This window comes from Alosa alosa, chromosome 9 (genome assembly GCF_017589495.1).
Source record: "Alosa alosa isolate M-15738 ecotype Scorff River chromosome 9, AALO_Geno_1.1, whole genome shotgun sequence".
Taxonomy (NCBI): Eukaryota; Metazoa; Chordata; class Actinopteri; order Clupeiformes; family Clupeidae; genus Alosa; species Alosa alosa.
The window spans coordinates 16,550,310-16,571,789 of NC_063197.1; the positions used below are offsets into that span (position 1 = coordinate 16,550,310).

General features: G+C 43.1%; 2 protein-coding genes across 3 annotated transcripts in view; both read left to right on the top strand.

Moving 5' to 3' along the window:
* The first annotated feature begins 578 nt into the window (after positions 1-578).
* On the top strand, positions 579-6,751 carry LOC125301253 (calponin-2-like). The gene is made up of 7 exons (XM_048253684.1): positions 579-755; positions 2,172-2,293; positions 2,383-2,449; positions 4,267-4,404; positions 4,510-4,626; positions 4,734-4,880; positions 5,754-6,751. The coding sequence occupies exons 1-7, from the start codon at positions 690-692 to the stop codon at positions 6,000-6,002; spliced, it is 906 nt and encodes a 301-aa protein (XP_048109641.1). The 5' UTR covers positions 579-689; the 3' UTR covers positions 6,003-6,751.
* A 240-nt stretch (positions 6,752-6,991) lies between these two features.
* abca7 (ATP-binding cassette, sub-family A (ABC1), member 7) overlaps positions 6,992-21,480 on the top strand; it is a 30,769-nt gene continuing 16,280 nt past the window's right edge. For both annotated transcript variants that reach the window (XM_048253289.1, XM_048253290.1), the window contains exons 1-21: positions 6,992-7,273; positions 7,686-7,733; positions 8,627-8,744; positions 9,201-9,294; positions 9,806-9,947; positions 10,205-10,332; positions 10,887-11,008; positions 11,440-11,634; positions 13,107-13,199; positions 13,473-13,710; positions 13,816-13,955; positions 14,567-14,683; positions 14,961-15,158; positions 16,690-16,895; positions 17,193-17,369; positions 18,118-18,340; positions 18,525-18,746; positions 20,008-20,212; positions 20,371-20,484; positions 20,674-20,845; positions 21,090-21,221. In XM_048253289.1, the coding sequence (XP_048109246.1) occupies positions 8,679-8,744; positions 9,201-9,294; positions 9,806-9,947; positions 10,205-10,332; positions 10,887-11,008; positions 11,440-11,634; positions 13,107-13,199; positions 13,473-13,710; positions 13,816-13,955; positions 14,567-14,683; positions 14,961-15,158; positions 16,690-16,895; positions 17,193-17,369; positions 18,118-18,340; positions 18,525-18,746; positions 20,008-20,212; positions 20,371-20,484; positions 20,674-20,845; positions 21,090-21,221 (2,984 nt within the window). In that variant the 5' untranslated portion in view covers positions 6,992-7,273; positions 7,686-7,733; positions 8,627-8,678. The remainder of the gene's footprint in view (positions 7,274-7,685; positions 7,734-8,626; positions 8,745-9,200; positions 9,295-9,805; positions 9,948-10,204; positions 10,333-10,886; positions 11,009-11,439; positions 11,635-13,106; positions 13,200-13,472; positions 13,711-13,815; positions 13,956-14,566; positions 14,684-14,960; positions 15,159-16,689; positions 16,896-17,192; positions 17,370-18,117; positions 18,341-18,524; positions 18,747-20,007; positions 20,213-20,370; positions 20,485-20,673; positions 20,846-21,089; positions 21,222-21,480) is intronic.

Genomic DNA, 21,480 nt, shown 5'->3' on the forward strand with positions numbered 1-21,480 from the left:
CTAAAAATCAAATTACAGGTGAATGCATGAGTCACAATCAGAATGAATTAATTTGCTTTAAAAGTAGAATCCGTCAATTTATCAGTAATTTCAGATGATGAGGTCCATCGCTTTAAATAATTCTCATTCAGTTTCCTCCCGACCTGCCTTCCTGCCTCGAACCACAAGAATGTGTGACCTCATTCACATGGGCCTTGCATAGTTCTTTTGACTTAAGCTACTGGTGCCCGTTTTACATAGTTGTCTATGGACTATTATAAAGGATTTATCTCTGTTCTGTCTGCGATGTCAACACGCAGTTCTGTATAAAAATTACAGATAGTCTAACAAAAATATCGTGACCCTACGATATTTTTGTTTTTCTTATTTTGGATTTAAAGTCAATGGTAATGTTTAGGCTACTTGAGATCCGTGTCAAGCATTGGTGAAAGAGAAAACTTTAAAAAAGAGTTAATGAAAGTGTTAACTGTAACACTGACTGAAACCCTCCACCCATAAGGAATAGACCCATTATAAGGTCTTTCTAATGTCAATCACGTCCAGGATAAGGAGGAGCTTATTCGCCGCACAGCGCCCATTATGAAAAAAAAAACTTCACACCAACTTTTTAATAGGAAATTGCTCGCCATCTTCACCACACGCTGCCTTCTGAGAGGTAGTGTACGTAGCCTAATAGTTTTACACGTCTAATGATGGCTGCAAACCAGTTCAACAAGGGACCAGCGTATGGACTTTCTGCCGAAGTCAAAAGCAAAGTAAGACACTAATTTGTTAAATTATTGTAAGATATAAAATGAAAATTGTTTGACATTCCGTTATGCCTCATACCAGAATGAGCCTAGAATGCATAGAACCTACCTATCATACTTGTTTTTGAATGCTGGTGTGTCGCCTAAGTTAGTTTTCATATAATGATGAGCATCTGGGCGTTGCCCAATGCATTCTTTCTAAAACTAGGCATCCGGTAAAGTGGCAAAGTTTTTGGCTAAATTATTCCTATTCTACTCGTATCGTGTACATAGTTTTTTTTTTAGTTAAAACGAACACGTACACCAATAGCCTACATGCTTGAACAACTTATTTCGGCCACATATGGTAAACGCACGTCTTGAACCTTACCATATGCTTGAATGACAGGTAGTCACATTTCGAAGAACAGGAATTCCCCTTTCCTCCTAATTCTTTAGGCTACTGTAGACTACTGCGAAAGCAGTCTATATTATCCTAAAATTGTGAGTTGTTCTCTCGTTTTCATCTTAATGACTGAAGTAGCCGCATTAACGCAGTTTCGTTACACGCCTCTTTTTTAAAAACACATGAGTTCAACTTCCCCTTGATGAGAGTTGACATTCCATTAGCCTAAGCAAGGGAGTAGGTAGGCCCACCAACCCGTAGGTCACAATTTATGATGCTGTACGCATATTCAGCAGCCTGGTAAGAGGGTTACTTACCATCCCCAAGTAAGGGGATCATTATGTTCCCTCTGCAAGACTGAAACTGGTCAAGGCGTGGCTAGACTATTATTTTCATGTAATGAAACCACCTTTGACAGTGAAAGAATAAATAGGCTACAAAAAGCAATTTCAACAATTACGCAATCCAAACAAAAGTGTTTTGTGTAGAACTGGTTCTGAAAGTAGTTAATCGATTAAAAAGGTCGATTTATTCAGTTTAGTGATACATAGATAGGTAGCCTACCCTTTAATTTCCCCGTGGCTGCCTGCCTGAGGCTAATGTGATCTTGAGTTAGGCCACTCCCACACAGTTGTAAGACTGGTTTTATAGCCTATGACACATAATACACACATTTGGTTTGGATTCGGGTGAATGTTTTGCTGGTCAGAGGATGAGCAATGCATGTTGTTACTCAAAACAAGGGCAGTGCAGTATATGGTAGTTTGCTGCTGCCTAATAAGGGAACAAGATGTCAGGCCTATTCCACAGTCATAATAGTTCACTTCATATGCAGAGAATGCAAGTTGCAAAAACATTGATTTAAGTTTTAGGGTCAGTAATGATCAATTAAATGTGGGCTCTGTCATTAAGGGACAAGTATGTCAATGAGGTGGCCTTATCTGAGTGCTGCTCAGCCACTATCTAGATGAGTTGTTGGCCAGGGGTGTTTCTAGAGGACAATATCTGAATGCATGCCCTGTTATCCTTTGTCCCAGATAGCACAAAAGTATGACCTGCAGAAGGAAGAGGAGCTTCGTATCTGGATTGAGGACATGACAGGCTGCAGCATTGGGGATGACTTCCAGAAGGGCCTGAAAAATGGTGTCATTCTGTGCCAGTGAGTGACACTTTGATCAATCCATTCAATCGCTCTCCCTGACTCTGCCGTGGTGCCCTAACTTAGACTTTTGTACTCTTTCTGTTTAGATTGATTAATAAATTGCAGCCGGGGTCGGTGAAGAAAATTAACAACTCCACTTTGAACTGGCACCAGGTAAGCCACAGCTCTCCCTTTGTCTAGTTTACTCAAACCTATATCACAGATCAAGGATGCCGCAAGATGCTACATGGAAGTCTAGGAGTCATTTGGTGCTAGTCTTAAATTTGAATGACATCAGAGGCAGACATCCAGACATCCCATCTCATCCTAATTAGCTGCAAAATTATAAATGGCGGAGCAAGATATTTCATCAGGAGCCACTTCTGCGAACCCTGATCAAAATTCCCCTTTATTCAGAGCAGAGGCAGCGACTGTTCCATTGAAGCCTATGGCCATAGCTCAGAATTTCACCACATATGCTAAGATCTTGGTTCTATAGAGTTAGGAATGTGAATTTTGGGAATGTTTTCATGATCCTCAAACCCTTCTGACCATTTCAGGTACCGGTGCATTTTTAGCATTTTTAAGCATTCCTGTCTGGAGAAAATCAACCTTATATCAGGTGTGCGTCTGTTATTTATTCTGCGGCTGCTATGTACGCTCATCAATACGTCAACGACACGCCTCTTTATGCAGACAGGACATAATCCCCATTACGCGCCCATAGACATGAACTATGACGAAGTATCTTGCTCCGCCATTTATAATCTTTGTTAGCTGCCAGGTAGATCCGATAATTAGTGATATCACCTGTGTTAAGTGCACAGGTAGAAATATGGCAGGACTTTTACTTTCTGGACCCGGGATGTCCACCTCTGAATGCCATTCATTACACAATTCACAATTTGTCTTTGGGAATATGGGACCTGACCTGAAGATGATGAGGTAGTCATGGTCAGTGCAGGCATTGGGGCCCATTCTGTCAAGTACCCTCCACACACTTCAGTGGTCATCCACCAGCCAACTGGCAAACGTCAATGAAAATGAAAGCACAAGCAGAAACAGAGGCATGCACTGAATAGACCTCTGATCGTTCGCCTATAAAAAAGCTACCATCTTTGCCCAAATAAGGAGATCTGGTATCTTGATATTTTTTCTATGGGGAAATAACATAGGATTTGAATTATCGCACCTGTTAAACTCTCGCTAACTTAAACTAACTTACAATGCAACTTGTCATAGGTAGTTAGCTTCAATTAACACCCGGCTCTCCTTATATGGGCAAAGATGGCAGCTTTGGTTCCTTTTTGTAGGCAAATTTCAGAGGTCTATTAGAAGAACAGAAGCATTATGGGGTTTTTTTTCTTCCGTTTTTCCCTAACTGTGGCTTTAATCGAGATGTGAAACTGACCACAGTTCATAGCTGATGGTCAAAAAAAGTCAAGGTTCCCCTTGCTTTTGTGCTGTGAATGGCCTTGTGAGAATTTTTCCAAATAGACTGGAGTTTACCTTTGGCACTGTGTATTTCTAAGAAAATGCAACAAGGATTGCTTGGGCTGAGTCTTGCTCTGTGTCTTGACCTGTAATTTGGAGCTGTTGTTCATGCATCAGTGTGTTTTATATCTAGCCGAAGAAGTCAGTTTTGCAGCTGTTGAAGTTGCCTGCAGGGTATAAATTAGTCGCCTTTGTGGCGATTGAGTTGTGTGTATATATGCAAGTCTGTGAGTGATTACTGCTACTGCGTCAAGTGTAGACAGATTATAGGGAAGCTTTTTTTTCAACTGTTTCATGGGCTGGACTGCAAGGACAACGATCACAGCATTTACCGGTATGTAATTAGAAGTGTACCAAAATAGCAGTCTACTGTTGTTGCTCACCAAAATGTTCCATGACCATCATTTTTGTGCTGTACTGAGCTTGGTGAATGGTAGTTTGTGTGCACTGACCTCCCTCAGCCTTATCAAGTGTTGAACTATTTTTTCCCTCCTTAGCTGGAGAACCTGTCTAATTTCATCAAAGCCAGTACAATGTACGGGCTGAAGCCTCATGACATCTTCGAAGCCAATGATCTGTTTGAGTGTGGGAACATGACATCAGTCCAGACATCTCTCCTGGCTCTTGCTGGCATGGTAACATTATTTTTTCGAATCTAGACTAGTACACCCTGCAATATGACTGCCAGGCTGTGAGTTCTGTGAATCATTGCGCAACCCTTTATATTTGATGCCTGACAGGCTAAGACAAAAGGAGTACAAACACGGGTGGAAATTGGTGTGAAATATGCTGATAAACAAGAGAGGGCTTTCGACGAGGAGAAGATGAAGGCTGGGCAGTGTGTCATTGGCCTCCAGGTACTAAACACAAGAGATGAATGAAAAATAAAAACAAAAAATGTGTTAGTTGAGTATACTTCCAAAAGTCATGCTTTATTCTCTTGTCTTGTTCTTTTTCTGTTTAGATGGGTACAAACAAGTGTGCTAGCCAGGCCGGCATGAACGCTTATGGGACCAGAAGGCATTTGTATGACCCAAAGGCTAATGTTCTTCCACCCATGGACAGCTCAACTATCGGTCTGCAAATGGGCACCAATAAGGGTGCAAGCCAGGTGTTCTATCCTTGCATACATTCAGTGTTACTGCAATTACGTTATCCGGTCTCACATACAGAAGTGTATGGTCTAGTCCAGGGGTTCCCAAACTTTTCAGCTCGCGACCCCCAAAATAACGGTGCCAATGACTGGCCACCATCCCCAGAGTGGTTAAGGTATACAAATGTTGCGCGCATCAGTGCACACACATTAATAGGCCTATTGAAATGTAACGACTATTTTTGTATTTTGATACAATTAAATAGTTTAGAATAGTTTTAAAAATTATTTAATTTCTGAAAATCATCATGTGACCCTCCCTTGCTGTCTCATGACCCCCCGTAGGGTGACCCCCGACCCCCACTTTGAGAACCACTGGTCTAGTCTATGCTAGATGTGAATATGGGTAATTGAGTAAATGTAGCTGTTTGTCTCACAGTAGCCACGTTTATATGGACACTTCTATTATGATTAGAAACGGAATAACGGCTCAATCAGAATAAAACTTATCATATAAATACCTCAGTCGGAATGAAAATTCCTGATCCAATCAGAATTTTAATCGTAATGAAAGAGGTGGTGTAGTCCACTCCTATTCCAAATGAGCAGCCATGTATATGGCCAACGGTCATTCGGATTGACTGCTGTATCTTCTCAAGGAAAAGTAGGCAACAACGGCTATTCCGATCAAAGATTCTGAAGTGCTTGAGAGCACCTGATCGTAATAGAACATACCCTATGTAAACAGATGCCACACATTTTTCAATCTGAATAGTTTCATTGGAACGACAAAAAAACTGTCCATGGAAACGTGGCTAGTGATACATTGGAATGTTTTACTTTTTATTATTGTACATTTTTCCTAAATTTACATCTCTGACATAACTGTAGGCTGGCATGACAGCACCTGGCACCAGACGAGCCATCTATGACCAGAAGCTGGGAACGGACAAATGTGACAACACCACCATGTCCCTACAGATGGGCTCCAACCAGGGTGCCAATCAGAGTGGGCAAAACTTTGGTCTGGGACGCCAGATCTACGATGCCAAGTACTGCCCAAAGGGTGAACATCAAGACATGCCGTATGAGATGGATGACAACGGTTATGACCAGGACCAGGGTTACGTGGGCCACTAATGGAATAAAAGATATAAAAGGACACACACACAGTAGAGACACACAGTGTTTTTTCTCTTTCTCTACAGGTTAACATCCAATGCATTGAGGCTGTGCTTTATGTTAGAAACATTGAACAAAATGTATTGCATTAGTCTCTCCCTTTGTTAGCCTTCTAGACCCTAGTGTTCAGCCATGCTGTTCACTGCCAAGAGCAACACATTCATGTCCTCTCATCTAACAAAAGCCTCATCGTGGGACCACATCAGAAAGTGTTAGCATCATATTTGTTTTTGTTTTTAAGAGAATATGGGTGGTTCTCTCGCTGCTCCATTGTATCTGAAAAAAGTTGTACGTTTTGTAATTATCCACAATTCAATTCACTAACTTTTAACCTCCTGTTTCTTGCCATGCCATTTAGTTGGACTACATTTATAGTTCCTAGCCTTGCCTTGTCTCATTTGGCATGCATCTGTACACATTCATCTAGGTTATCTTGACTTAACCTGACCCATCCTTTCACAACCTTGACTAATGTACCTAGGCTACTACACCATGAGGTACATTTAATTAACCATGATGTTAAGTAACAAGCTGATTGCTTTGGGGGAAATCGTTATACATTCCACATGAGTCTTTAAGTGACATATGCAAGTGTTCATTGTTCTTTTTAAATTCCAGAAGAAAATATTCATCAAAAAGGGTGTTCCATATTATTTGATTTTGTACATTTTTTTAATTAATAAAGTTAACCTGTCGTTTTGTGCCTAGTTTTAAGTATGACTCTATTTTTGAAGATTTTGAAAGGTTACAAAATATTAGCCTGTTTGATGACCTTGTGTAAATGGGACCTAATCTTTCAGCCAGCACCGAAATAGACCTGCGTCCCAGTGTGGGGGCCAATCAAATGTAAAGCCGGTAAGCGTGGACCCTGCCTTAATCCTCCTTCAACCAATCAACGTCAAGAAGGGGGCGGAAATACAGTAGTCCCTAATTCCAATAGCAAATGTTACAAAGTAAATATCTTGAATCTATGGCTTACACAGCGGCTGGACCTGACTAATTGAATAAGCTAGGACTCAGATAGGTTTGCTGCCGAATACAAAACGTCGAGCAGAATTTAACAAAACGGTAAGACATGTTAGTAATGCATTAGGTACTTTACAATGAGCAGTTGCCGTACACCTTTGAAAGCTTGTTATTTGGCTGCGCCCATATCTTCTGTAATAGCTACGGTAGCATCGTCCCACGCTTGAAACAATGTCTAGATGACAGGTGCCGAACCAAAACATGTGAGTAGATATGACCTATCTTTTTTTGTTCTTGCTCATATGTAACTTAGCTGTGGGAAATTGATGGAAATGCGTTACACGGACCGTCCATCGACAGGTTTTCTTTTTTTCGTTTTAGAATGTCCGGAAAGAAATGCAACATTTCGTTTGTAATCAAAAAAGGAAGTAGCCTAGGCTAGTGGAAATTTCATCATGACGTTGCAAACCCTCTCATCCCGTCTGCATGACGTGTGCTGTGTCTCCCTCGCACAACTCGAATATCTTGATATAGGTTAGGCTACTCTTATTTGTGTACGTCCTGCTTATACTGGAGTGTGTTAGTGCTTTAGAATAATTCATATTATGGGCATTCAGAAAGTATTGTTTTAACAATGACATTCCATTGAATATCTTGTCTGATCTGGTGTTGTAGGCTATAGTCTTTGAAAAGAAGACGCGACGTGATGCTGCAAAGAATAAGGTCAATACCGAATATGTGCATATCATGTCACCTTTTGTATGTCTCTCAGACGTCTGGGAAGGGAAGTGTGGGCATGTGTTTGAATCAAATACCAATTTTGGTATATTTGGTAAAACAAATACATTTGAGATATTGTTCACACACTTAGCACTTAAATTCAGAGTAATTGTTGAGGGTTTGGCCATAATCCTGGGAATGTTTGAAGAAAGTGAGTAGGCCTACATGTTTCTGTGCCACAGGTGCATATAACCCACCTTCCCCAGCACCCCCCCCCCCCGCCCACACACACACACACACACACACACACACACACACAAACATTTCTATTCATTAGTCATATGGTATTGTATAGGAAGTGCAGCTTATAGGCGAGCAGTCAGGCAATCTTTAAAATTGGTTTATAAATTCCAAAATGGCAACATTGATCGAAAGAAATTTGGAAGCAGTGGTTGTGAAGGCAGTTCTTTTTAAACCTTTTTTTAGACTGATTCTCTGAATGCTTTTAACAGAATTTGAGGACTAATGCAGTTTAGTTGTTTGCATGTTAAGATAAGTCAAGAATAATTTACCTTGATGCCACTTAAGCCAATAAGGATAACAAGGATTTGGAAATCAACTTGTGACTGGTACTCCCGAGCAGATCAACCCCTCCAGTCATGCACACAGCTTCAACGGGCACTGTTACCCAAGTTTTATTTAAGTGCTTGGAAGTGTGTCAGGTTGATGATTACTCGAATCATTGCAGAACCTACCAGCCATCAGAATTATCTGTCTATCATCAAAATGTTATCTCATATTTAATTGTCCTAAGGTTTATTTAAGTCTGTTTGGTATTGACTTGTTCATCCGTGTGAAACATGGAATTGTGTTGCTATAAGCTCCTGCTCTGTCAGTCTTCCCAGGGTCCCTCTCTAACTATGGGCCAGTAACTGCCATCACTGCACCATGGGGATCTGGACACAGTTTCTGCTTCTGCTTTGGAAGAACCTCACATATCGTAGGAGGAATAAGGTGATTCTCATTGAAGTGTATTCATTTTAATTCAGTGATGCAGTGAGGAATCATCATAATCCTGCTGTAGAAAGAACCAGAGCCTATAGGGAAACCAACTCTATTTCAACCATGGAGATTTCAGGTCCTGTTCTAATGGGATAGGTAAAAACAGTTTGACAACTAGCCAAGCTAACTTGTGTTTAGCTGTCCAGTTACCCTCAGAAGTCTTTGCTAAATAGAGACATTAGGTAAGGAAGCAGCCTGGGGACATTTCAAGTGGGTCATTGTCTGCTTAAATTACACCTTAATGGTAGTCCTTTCTGTTAAGACAACAAAAGAGTTCTGTGGTCAGTAGCTGGTGAACCTTCAGCTTGTAATGGTGCCAGCTGTGTTTTTCTTTTGCCATAGGGTTGTTGCACAACCACGGGCAATAGAAAAGGCACTCTGTTTAACCTGCCTCCTTCCTCCCTCCAGATCCAGCTGCTCATTGAGATACTGTGGCCCCTGTTCCTCTTCCTCATCCTCATCGCCGTACGACACTCCCACCCCCCATACAAACAGAGCCAGTGTGAGTACCAGGCCTGTGTCTGCCACTGCTTTTTGCTCTCTCTCACGCTCTATTGCTCTTGAGTTGGATCCTAGCGGTCCCTTCCCCCTGCTGACAAAAAAGGGCTAGCAGATTGCGTAAGCTGATTAGCTAGGTGAGAATAATTCTCTGTGTTATGCACAGGTTGAGTTTTGGAGTTTGTTTGTTTCTGACCGCGTGATTCTGCATGCAGTGTTCTTGGTCACACACAGTATAATTTAGCCCTCACGTTCCTTAGGATCGCAACTTCGTCCTGGTTTTGCCTTTTGTCTTTTGTGCCATTTGTCTTGGTTCTCACCTGTCAGTCAAGAAAGATCTATGTGCCCCCCTCATTATTTAACTTGTGTGATGTGCTGTGTTGTATTTTTGGTTGTGTGTGTTTCCATCACTCATTATCATTTCTCTGATTTAAAATAGTCATGGCCAGTATATGAGCTGCCGTGGCAGCGTGCTGAGTAATCATCCATGAGCCTAACTGACTCTCTATATGCAGGTCACTTCCCCAACAAAGCTCTGCCCTCAGCTGGCACGTTAGCATGGGTTCAAGGCATTGTTTGCAACATCAACAATCCCTGCTTCCACCAGCCCACACCTGGAGAGATGCCTGGCCAAGTGGGCAACTTTGACAACTCAATGTGAGCATGTGTCATTTGGAAACAAATATACAGCTGTAAAATGATAGCGCTTGGAGTACAGTTATTGTGGAATGTTTGTTTCTGTTGTTGTTCTGATGTCCAGCCTTTTGCCTTCATGTATTTTTTTTGTACGTAGAGTGGCAGATAGTAAGCTTTGGCGTGTCCATGCTTATTTGTGTACATCTAAGCTTCAGTGATAATGCTTTGCATAAGCCAAAAGTCATGCAAAGTCTGTCTGTGTCTCCACCCCACAACAGACTTTCCCGAATTCTGTTGGAAACGAGGACGGCATTGGCCTACAGCAGCAACCAGACGGCCCTCCATGGGTTTCAGGAGCTCCTGGACGTCGCTCAGAGACTTGGAGAGCGGCCCGAGGCTTGGCCAAGTACGCCGTGCGGTCTCCCATGCAGCATACTAATGAGACTTCTGTGGTTCCCTAACCTTTGTTCTAAGTCCCCTCGGTGACGTTCTGTGGTTCCCTAACCTTTGTGCTAAGTTCCCTCTGTGACGTTCTGCGAAGCATACTCAAGGGGACTCCAAGACAGTGACTCTTAGCAGGCCTGACACTGAGCTTGACTCTTAGCAGTCTCAACAGACATTATTGCTTTGACATTAATTTGCCCCCACCACCCCCCTTCTCGCCTCAGGGGGTTGTGTAATCCTCTTTGTTGACAGCTCTCTTAGCCAGAGCAGGTTGCAAACATGAGTGGCAAAAGTGAAGGCGGTCATCTGATTGTCCGTTTCAACACAAGGAATCTTTTGTTAAACAAGACTGACACTGAGGAAAGTCCTAAATCTTGTGCTGAATCGTGTTGTTAACAAATAGGGTTTAAGGAAACACACAGAAGTCAATCTTTCAAATCACACATGCACTTTATTATAAACACTATGATAAATCTAGTATTGCAGTGATAGTACCCAGACTGTTTGTTTTGCCAGATTTGCCTGTGGGGGAGTATCTGCGAGCAAACGAAACCTTCTCCAACTTCCTCCTCACCAATGGCAACCTCTCACGGCCTGCCCTTGACGCGCTGCTTAGGGCGCGGCTCAACTTCCAGGTGGTGAGTGCTCTGTCCTCCGCTGCCGTCTGAGATTACCTCCCGCTGACCCCTGCTCAGTCTATTATGACAAACAGTGATGAATCATGCCATGTGGGTTTGACCTCTCAAACACCCTCAAGTTGTATGGGAGAAATGCCGATGTTTTGTTAAGCTGTGTAAACAACATGGAAATGACTGTTTAAAAGGTGATTTGAGACATTGTATGGTCATTATTTTAGATACTGCCAGAATATTCTCAACACTGTCATTACCCAAATTATCTTGTTACCTTTCAGTCTGATTCCACCAGTTCCAGTGACATATATGACAGGCCAAGTTGAAATACATGTTCATGTCATGAAGTTGTTATTGAAAATATAACTGTATACATATATACATGTATACAGCATACTATATTTTAGATAAGTATATCCCCCCCCCCCTCCCCCCAGGTGTCCCTGTCTGGGGCAGGGATGCGTCTGACAGACATTGTGTGCAACGCCTCTCTGCTGGAGCGCTTCCTGACTGTGGAGGGGGGCGACTCCATGTCGGAGCTGCAGGCCAGCTTATGTGTGGTTGACCCGGACACACTGCAGCAGGCTGAGCAGCTCTTCCTTTCCCAGCTGGACTACAGCAAGATATTCACGGTCAGTGACTGAGGATTGGGTGTTGTGTGTGTATGTAGGGTCGGTCAGTCCTGGTGAAAGGTTGGTCTGTGTCTGACATGGGCTAATGTTGGGGAGGATATTGGTAATTTTTTTGGAAAGATGAATCAATGGCTTGGCTGACTGTGTGTCACTGGGTCAGGGAGTTGTCTGTGAGTGTTCTGGAGTGGTCAGCATTTCATTGTGGTGAGGTGGCCAGTGTGACCTTTTCTTTTATCTTCTTGTATCAGTGGATACAATACAACTGTGTTTCTCTGTATTGGACCGTATGGAGTTTGGTCTGAGCCCATAGTGGTTAGCCTAATTCTTGATCTATTTAAAGGTGTGATCAGTTTCTAACACTGGGCATTTCTAATTAGTTTCCATCTCTCTGTTTATTCATTGTTACGTGTCTGTGCAGGGGTGTGAGTCTAGCTATAAACACCTGGCACTGAGTCTATTTGTGGTGGCTAGTATTTGCCCTCACATGTGAATGAGTTCATCAGTCTGTTTGGCATGGTAATCCAATTGGTCAAGCTTAGTGGTCTTAGTGTGTTGGAGTGGGGTCTTCAGACCTGTGTGGCAGGAGTAGAATGGTCTGTCTTTAAGACAGAGTGTGCGTGTACTGCTTGTTAACTGACTGTATTTAAATAGATCAGGGCCTGAGAGAGTCTGTCTGGCACAGCCCTGTAGAAGAAAACTGAGGTACTCAAGGTAGTCACTAGCATGCATGATGGTGTCAGAGAGGAGTAAATGGCCTACTGCATCTGTGAAGAAGTGCTCACAGTATGTATGTGTTGTTGTTAACCTTCATTGAGGAGGTCATGTTTGTGGTTCAGTTTGTTGGAGTGTTTGTCAGCAGGATTGAGCAAAAATAGCTTGTTAGACTTTCATGGAATTTCAACTTGTTGGAGGGGTGCAAGTTCAAGTTCAACTTGCATGAGGAAACTCATTAAACTCATGTCCATCCATGAATTAGGTTTCACTTTCACTAACATTGAGAGAGGGCAATTTGGCCTTGGCAGAAGTCTAGTTTTCTCCATCTGTTTGTTTCACATGCGTTATTGGTGAATGTTTGTTTGTTTTATGTTAAATGTTTAATTGAATGTTATCACATTGTACAAACAACATATGCAATGATTTATTAAACATCTATGAATGTATAATCAGTGTCAGTGTCAGTGGTGCATGGCTTGCAAGTTTTTTGCTGGGTCCGCAGCTGCAGCGCTCTGTTCATGTAGCGTTAAAGAAAGACTCATTTTTGTTGAATCACCATTATCATGTGTGGTGTAGCCAGTTCCATAGTGGAAGCTGATTATTGCAGCAGACGCTTGTGAATGGAATGCTTCGGTCACGTGCCCAGTGTTGCCTCCTGGTTAGTCGTTCTGCTCAATGCTGTTCTACAAATATCTTGAGGTCTCTCTTTGTCATGTCCTAATCCTCTCACCATCCCATTTCATTCCTCTAACCCTCAGAGAGAAAGACTGAGAGCAAATTTGGGAGAGCTGAGGGCTCTAAGCCAGGCCGTCACTTCTGTGTCTCAAGAAGTTGCAGGAATCTTGGATGATGTAAGACATTTTTAATCAAGACGTCATGTGTTTTCCACATCACACTATCATTATATCTATGTCTATTTTGAAGAACTGGCATTAAAATCTAATTGTGTACACTTTTTTGTCAACTAAACCTTATACACATATTACAATATTAAAATATAAGCTCACTCATGTATAAGTAGTATGTAGGTAGATGTGTAGTATGCCTGATGAAAATAATCTAACACCAGTTTTCGATTTCCATATTTAGCATGTTACCATAATCTCCCCTTTCCCTTCTTGCAGTTATCAGGGTTGTCAGGTTTCTCAGACTTGAACTCGGAGCTGAGGTTGCTGTCTCCAGAGAACCGCACAGGCGCTCCACTGCAGAGCTTCCGTGCCTTTAGCCGCATCGTCTGTGGTCATCCGGAGGGAGGTGTGGAGCGCATCCCTTCCTTCAACTGGTATGAGGACCAAGACGTTAAATCCTTCCTGGGCCGAAACGGCACGGAAGAGGACGACATGGAGAACGACAATGCCACCAGTGAGTGAAAGATGGACTTATTGAACCCTCCAACCAGTTAAAAACATCTGTGATATAGAGAGAGCCTTTTCTGCATGTAATGACCCGCACCTGGTTTTGTTATAGCTCCCTTCTGTAAAAGCATCATTCAGAATTTGGAGTCAAACCCCCTCTCCCGCATTGTGTGGCGAGGAATCAAGCCTCTCTTCATTGGGAAGCTGCTGTACACACCAGATACTCCTGCAGTCAGGGAGGTCATGAAGGAGGTACGGTACCGTGCGGGTTGTATTGTCCCGTGTACTGCCTGAATACTCAAACTTAAAAAGATTCAGAGAGACTTACTATAAATACGGTTTAAATAATGAATCCACTGTAGAGGGAGGTTTTATGCCTTACATGTGCTATACATCCAGGACATAGTTCTTGGAATGTTTTTGTGAGAGGAAAAAGCTGTGCTGCCTATTAGCAAAGCAGTGTGAATAGGGATATGCTCCAATAGAATAGGGAATATGCTCCGATAGTTTTCTGTTTACAGTTAGCCTTTACTACAGTGCAGTCTACAGTTAGCCTTGCCAGCCTTGCCAACCTTGCCACATACCAGAACACTGTTCTATTCAGATGAATTGCAAATGAAGCATCATGGTTAGGGTTTGATTTACTGAGACTTTGTCTGCATGCCAAAGCTTGCAATTAAGCAAGCATTTGGTTCCGTCAAAACACATCACCAGTGAGCGCGGTCAATGTGTAATTGCACTACTGTGCTGTTGGATACTTATTATGAATGTTATGAATTATTTGAGGGAAAAATTAAAGACCTATTCAATTCCAGCGGTGCTTTCCAACATAAAGCTAACATGTTATACGCTTTGTGCCCCAGGTAAATAAGACCTTTCAGGACCTGCAAATTCTTACGGACCTAAAGGGGGCCTGGGAAGAGATTGGACCTCGTGTGAAAACCTTCATGGAGAGCAGTGTGGAGATCCGACTTCTCCAGGTCAGTTTATACTGAAATTACTGGAGCTGTGGGTAAGACAAGAGACCGCTCAACACAGGAAAATGCTGTTCCTCACTCACAAGCAGCATATTTTGCAGCAACTTTTATTGAGGAGATGGCTTGTTGACTGCTAGTCTTAATGTTGTAACTGTTTACTAACAGTGTCGCTAATACGTCTTTCTCCAGTTCCTAATCAGCTTATTAGTCTGTACTCTGACTTTTTGTCACTAAGTTGTCTCTCTCTTCCTCTACTAAATGGATGCCTCTTTGCTGGCAGGATCTGCTGAGGCGGCCGGAGGTGGCGTTTCTGGTAAACATGCAACTGGCGAACACTTCCTGGACGGCGTCACGGATCACCCGTTTCCTGTCCACGCCAGCACCTGACACGCCTCGCAAAGAAGGGGCTCCGCCCACCTGGTTTGACATCTTCCAGGATGTGAACAACACCATCAGCACCCTGGGCCAGATCACTGAAGTATGTTAATGCTACAATTGCATATATTCACACTCACACAGATACATTTACTCACATGTAATACACTATAGACAAAAGTATTGGTATGCCTGCCAGGTATTAATAATTGTCTATGTAGAGTCATATTATGGACTTGGCCCCCTCTTTACAGCTGTAGCAGCTTCCACTTTTTTGGAACAGATTTCCACAAGATTTTAGGGTGTCTGTGGAAATATTTGCCCATTCATTCAGAGAACTATATGTGAGGTCAAGCACTGATGTTGGACAAGAAGTCCTGGCTCGTAATGTCTGATAGAGTTCATCCCAAAGGTATTTGATGACGTAGAGAACCCTGTTCTCAGCAAGCCAAGTTCTTCCGTACCAAAATCACTTATTTCACACTGGGAACGTGGCGTGAAAATCGCGTGTCTGTTGCGTAGCAGCTGCGTGGCATTTTCTATGTCTTTGCTTACCAGAAGTGTGTCTGATGCAGAGCTGCAGCGGCCTCTCTGCCAATTCTTTTCTTCACCGTTTTGAATGGAAACGCTTCCAACACGCGTGAAAAATAAGCGTGAGTCCTATTCCTAGCATGCATGTGTTTTCGGCACGGCTCGCCCCCGCCTGAGACGTGAGTGTCACGCAGGAGGTGTGCAAGGTCTAACCTGTTAACATGGGAGCCGAAATAAAAATGGACACGCCACGCAGCTGACACGCTCACGCCACGCACACGGTGTGAAACGGGCCTAAAACACGTTTTTACAGACCTTGCACAATGGTTGCTTTTCAGGGGTTGGGCTTAGGTTAATGAATGAAAATCTTTAGGAGAGGACATTTTGCATTTTGTACAATTACTGTACATGCTTCCAGCTTTTGGGGAACCGTTTGGGCAAGTCCTTTTCAGTTCCAGCATAACTATACCCCAGTGCACAAAACAAGGTCCATAAAGACATTGTTGGGTGAGTTTTGTGTTGAAGAACTTGACTGGCCCATTGAGAACAGGTTTCTCAATGCCATCAAACACAAGATGAAAGATTGAACTAGAAGAAAGATTGCGAGCTAGGCCTTCTCGTCCAACATCAGTGCCTGACCCCATTTTTAAATGAAAGGGCAAACATTTTCAGACACTCCAAAATCTTGTGGAAATAAGAAGAAAAGAGTGGCAGCTGTTACAGCTATTGTATTTATTTGGGAAAACAGGCACCAAATAAAGCTCTTGCTTTTACTAAGCCTTCCTCTTTTGGCTTCTGCTGCTGAGGTCTGCAGAGTACTTGCATAATTGAAGGATCTGAGAAGCTGTTCTACATACTTGTGGCATTTGCTTCCACCATGTTATTTATTCCCTCAATTTGGTGAGAGAAAACCAAGTGCATGAGCATGGGTCAATCCAGAAAGAACAGCAATGTAATCTGACCTATTGCCACTCCATGGTATTATTCAGACTGCATTATGCATCAGTTAGACTGCAACAGAGATTTTGTTTATATCGATTTATATCTTTGTGCATGTGTGTGTGTGTGTGTGTGTGTGTTGCTCTTCCCTTGCTGTCCCACAGTGTTTCTCTCTAGATAAATTGGAAGGCGTTGCCACAGAGGGCCAGATGATTGACAGGGCTCTGGAGCTCTTAGAGGACAGGCAGTTCTGGGCAGGGATCGTTTTTCTCCTTCCGGATCCTTCCGCTCCCACCCTCCCCCCTCACGTGTCTTACAAGATACGCATGGACATAGATGATGTCACGCGGACAAATAAGATCAAAGACAAGTAAGCAGAACTCGCTAAAGCAGAAGTGGAGAGGGGAAATGCAGAATATATTTTGGTATCCATGTGTGCTTAGCAGTTTATTTGTTCACAGACCCACACATCTATCAAATCAAATTTAGCTCTGTCTAAGCATTTGTGTGCAACTTGAATTTTAAGCCTGATTATCTGCTACAAATTATCTTAAAAATCTTAGTTTGTAATGTTTTGCTTGTAATCGATAAAGGCATTAATCTGGTCAAAAATGTTGTTATGTTGTTATTAATCGTGTGACTTGAACTTGAATCTGTACTGTTGCAGGTTCTGGGATCCGGGTCCGGCAGCGGAACCCTTCAGTGACATGCGCTACATCTGGGGCGGCTTTGTGTACGTGCAGGACCTGGTGGAGCGGGGGCTGACTCGAGTCATGACAGGCAGGGAGCAGAACACAGGCGTCTACCTGCAGCAGATGCCATATCCGTGCTTTGTGGATGATGTGTGAGTGCTGCTGTGTGCATGTGCATGTGCACGTTCACACCTAGATGCTCTCTAATGTCATTCAGACTCTCAGTTCACCCACACACACTCCTCCTTCCCAAAACCCACACACCTCCACACATGTTCACACATGTTCGCACACAAAAAAACACACACACACACACACACACACACATACATTTTCACACATGTGCAGTGCACACATCAAAGGGTTATAATTGATGCCTGGGTTTCTGGATGCTGCTGGTGGCAAGGTATTAGTTAAAGGTGTTCTGAGACGGAAATTAAAAACTTATGCAACACACAAACAGAGCCAGGTGGGCATCATGGCGTCTGGGTTAGATCTCTTCTCAGATTTCAGCTTTGTGTGCAGCCTTTGGTTGTCGTCATAACAATAATGGAAGGGAGGAAAGAAACCAGAGTAGGCGGCTGCTGCCACAAACAAAAACAGAAATGCACCTCTGATCTATCTATCTTTCTGCAAACCCACATCCTGTGCCATGTCCCTATACCTTGCAATTGTCCCCAAGTATCTTTAAACATCTTATTGTACAGCTACTGCTGATTATGTGTTTTTATGTAGTTATTCATTCATTTGATTTATTCATATATGTGTTATTACTATTATTTGTTTATGTATTTATTTATTTATTTATTTTGTCAAGTGTTAAGTTTGTTCATTTATTTTGGTATGAGCGTTGAATTTATAATAATCCGATTCTGATCGCACCACCGTAATTCTCCACAGTTTCCTGCGTGTGCTGAACCGCTCGCTGCCCATGTTCATGACGACGGCGTGGATGTACTCGGTGGCGATGATCATCAAGTGTGTGGTGTACGAGAAGGAGGCGCGCCTCAAGGAGACCATGAGGATTATGGGATTGGGCTCGGGCACGCTGTGGGTCAGCTGGTTCATCAGCAGCTATGTGCCCTTCCTGATCAGTGCAGGCCTGCTCGTCTCTCTTCTTCAGGTGTGTGGGAGTGGGTGGGGGTATGTGGCATACAACAAGCATATATATATATATAAATACTGTATATATACTGTGTATATATATACAGTACATATCATAATATCATCTAACTATGCCCTACAACTGTGCCCTATTGTGTAACATCTTGTTTGGAATTGTAAATGTTTGTTTTCATGTGTTTCAGTGGGGGGACATCCTGCCGTATAGTGACCCAGTGGTGGTCTTCTTCTTCTTAGCTGCCTTTGCCACGGCCACCATCATGCTGTGTTTCCTCATCAGCACCTTCTTTTCACGGGCAAACCTGGCGTCAGCATGTGGGGGCCTCATCTACTTCTCTCTCTACCTGCCGTACGTGCCGTGCGTAGCCTGGAGAGACTACCTCACCACCACACACCGTGTCCTTTTAGTAAGTAGTCTGAGTGTCTGTGCTGTTCTCTCTTAGTTTGTCTTTATGTCTGAGAATGACTGTACCAATGTAAGAGCTCTACCATTCAGCTTGCCATATCTACAGTAAATGTCACCCTTGGGAGTGATAGTGGTTATGCATGGGAGGTATGTATGGGAATGTCTTGGTTGGGATATTTTTATGACCTGTGTTGGCACCACTGAGCTTCCACTCGCTCACACCCTCCATTCCAAAGACAAGTAGAAAATAAAGTCTCCAGATAAACTGAATCTGATGCTGAAGGAACTAAATATTCTACGTCCCATAATTTAGCCTCCTTTATTTGTGCCATTGTGTTCTTCTCCCTCTACGGTCTCTCCAGTGTTAAGATGCAGTGTTCTCACATCTCACATGTTCCCATCTGCCTGAATGTCTCCCGATAAGCCCCGAAACCAGAGTCAGAATCACGGGCAGCTGCCTGCTTGTGTAAATGCAAGTCACACATACTCATTCGCTGATGTCATCACACCTCTCCCGGTGAGCACAGCAGCCTGGAGACAGGCCGTGTTTGTGCTCTTAATTCCCCCAGCACAAAGGCCCTCTGTTGTCGTCAGACAGGAGCGGCCCCGAACGCGTGCTTCTACACGGCCGCATGCCATTACGTCCGGATCGGAGAGACGTCAGGCAGGCGTCTGAAATGCTGCTTACGAAAGAGAGGGGAAGTGAACCGGTTTTTATTGGAGCAGCTGAACAATGACGCGTGGGCCAGGCATTGATTAGACTCGTGTGTCACATCCTGCTCTGTTTCTCAGAAGCCGAACTTAGAGTTGGACTAATGCAGATGTTGAACTCAAATGAAACGCAAATGAAACGCAAATGAACTCTCAACTCAGTTTTACATGGAAAATATCATGACAGGCTATATGAGTACATCCTTGTCATTAATATGACTCATATGAGTCATGTTTTTTCCCACTCTGTGCTGAATCTTAGTTTCTGTTTTTGTTGATGATTCTTGATGAACTACACAATAAGAAGTGGTCAGGTGTGAAAACTACATATTCAGAAGTGGTGAAGAAAAAAAAACATTCACATAGGTTCACTTCCTCTCTCCATGTAGCCCTTCCTTCCCTTGGAAAAACATACACAAAACATAAACATACAGTAGATATGTGTTGACATATGCTGAGTAGACAGTAAACAGTTCACTGGTGAAACACTGACACTGGACTGCGTGAAACACTGACCGCATGCTCGTCCCCGCTCTTCTCCTGTCCCACAGAGCTTTCTGTCTCCAGTGGCGTTTGGCTTTGGCTGCGAGTACTTCTCCCAGTATGAGGAGCAGGGAGTGGGAATCCAGTGGTTCAACATCAACTCCAGCCCCTTGGAGGGAGACACCTACAGCTTCGTCACCTCCATCGTGATGCTCTATGTAGATGCAGTCATCTATGGTGTACTTGCCTGGTACATAGAGGCAGTTTTCCCGGGTAAGGACTAGTTATGATGTGTGCCAAAATACAATTATGGCTGTGGCATGACCAAATGAACATTTGAACTGCAACTGTCCTTGTTGTTAGCCTTTGCATCTAGTCAGCATCATTTAGTCATTATATTCCCTCTCCTTTTCTGTGTCTCCCTCCTGAAGGTGAGTTTGGGATCCCTAAGCCCTGGTACTTCATCTTCCAGCTGAACTACTGGGGCGGAGTACCACTGGAGATGGGCATGCCCATCCCCCCAGCCCCCAGGGACGAGCGGGACGGTAAGGCCACACTTCAAAAACTGACCAGTCATGATATATCACACAATGAAATGTCACAGTCTAGTATAGTGTGGCTTTTTTACTTTATTATTTATCAGTTTTAAAATTGGGTAGTTTTGAAAGGGGTTCTTCACATCGGGCTTCTAAACCTTATGGTTTTTCATCTTTTTTTCCCTCTTTTTTTTCCAGAACGAGTTGAGTCAGAGCCCCAGAACCTCATTCTGGGTGTTGCCATCCGCGACCTGGTCAAGATTTACAAGAAAGGAGGGAAATTGGCGGTCAATCACCTCAATCTCAAGTTCTATGAGGGTCAGATCACCTCTTTCCTGGGCCACAATGGTGCAGGGAAGACCACCACAATGTGAGCTGCACTCGGTTTAGCATGTAGCTTTTCAACTATAGTCTGTTATGATATCAGTGCTGGGTATGTAAAGTAAAGTAAAATGTGAAATACACAATATATAAATATAAATCTAAACTGATATAAATATGAAATAAGGCATTTGGATGAAAATACGTTTCTAAATGTACATGCCGAGTGATTCAGTGGCCCAAACAGTTGGAGGATGTGGACTACTCTGACAGTGTTCCTCCCCTATTGGCAGATCCATCCTGACTGGGCTGTTTCCCCCCTCGGCGGGGACAGTGTACGTGAGGGGCATGGACATCCGCACAGACATGGAGTGGATCAGGAGGACACTAGGGGTCTGCCCACAGCACAATGTCCTCTTTGACATGTGAGAGCTTTTTCACAGCCCCCACCCCAATGTGTTTTTACATAAATATTTACAAAGGTTTTCCAAAATACAAACATTGCCAGATTTAAAAGTGCTATTGGGTGTGAACATTTACATTGGGATATGCATGTGCATGTTTAACCTGTTGATTAAACTGTTGAAACTAGATTATTCTTTTTGTACCATTTAAACCTGCATACTTGGGATATATTTCATTTGAATCCAAGCAGAACTAGCAAGAACCATTGTGTGACAGATG

What these genes read in the sequence shown, in the direction of transcription:
- LOC125301253 (XM_048253684.1), top strand. Translation starts at nt 690, where the DNA reads ATGATGGCTGCAAACCAGTTCAACAAGGGACCAGCGTATGGACTTTCT. An exon ending in AATGGTGTCATTCTGTGCCA is followed by an intron (nt 2,294 to 2,382) that starts GTGAGTGACACT and finishes CTTTCTGTTTAG; the next exon opens with ATTGATTAATAAATTGCAGC. An exon ending in CCAATAAGGGTGCAAGCCAG is followed by an intron (nt 4,881 to 5,753) that starts GTGTTCTATCCT and finishes ACATAACTGTAG; the next exon opens with GCTGGCATGACAGCACCTGG.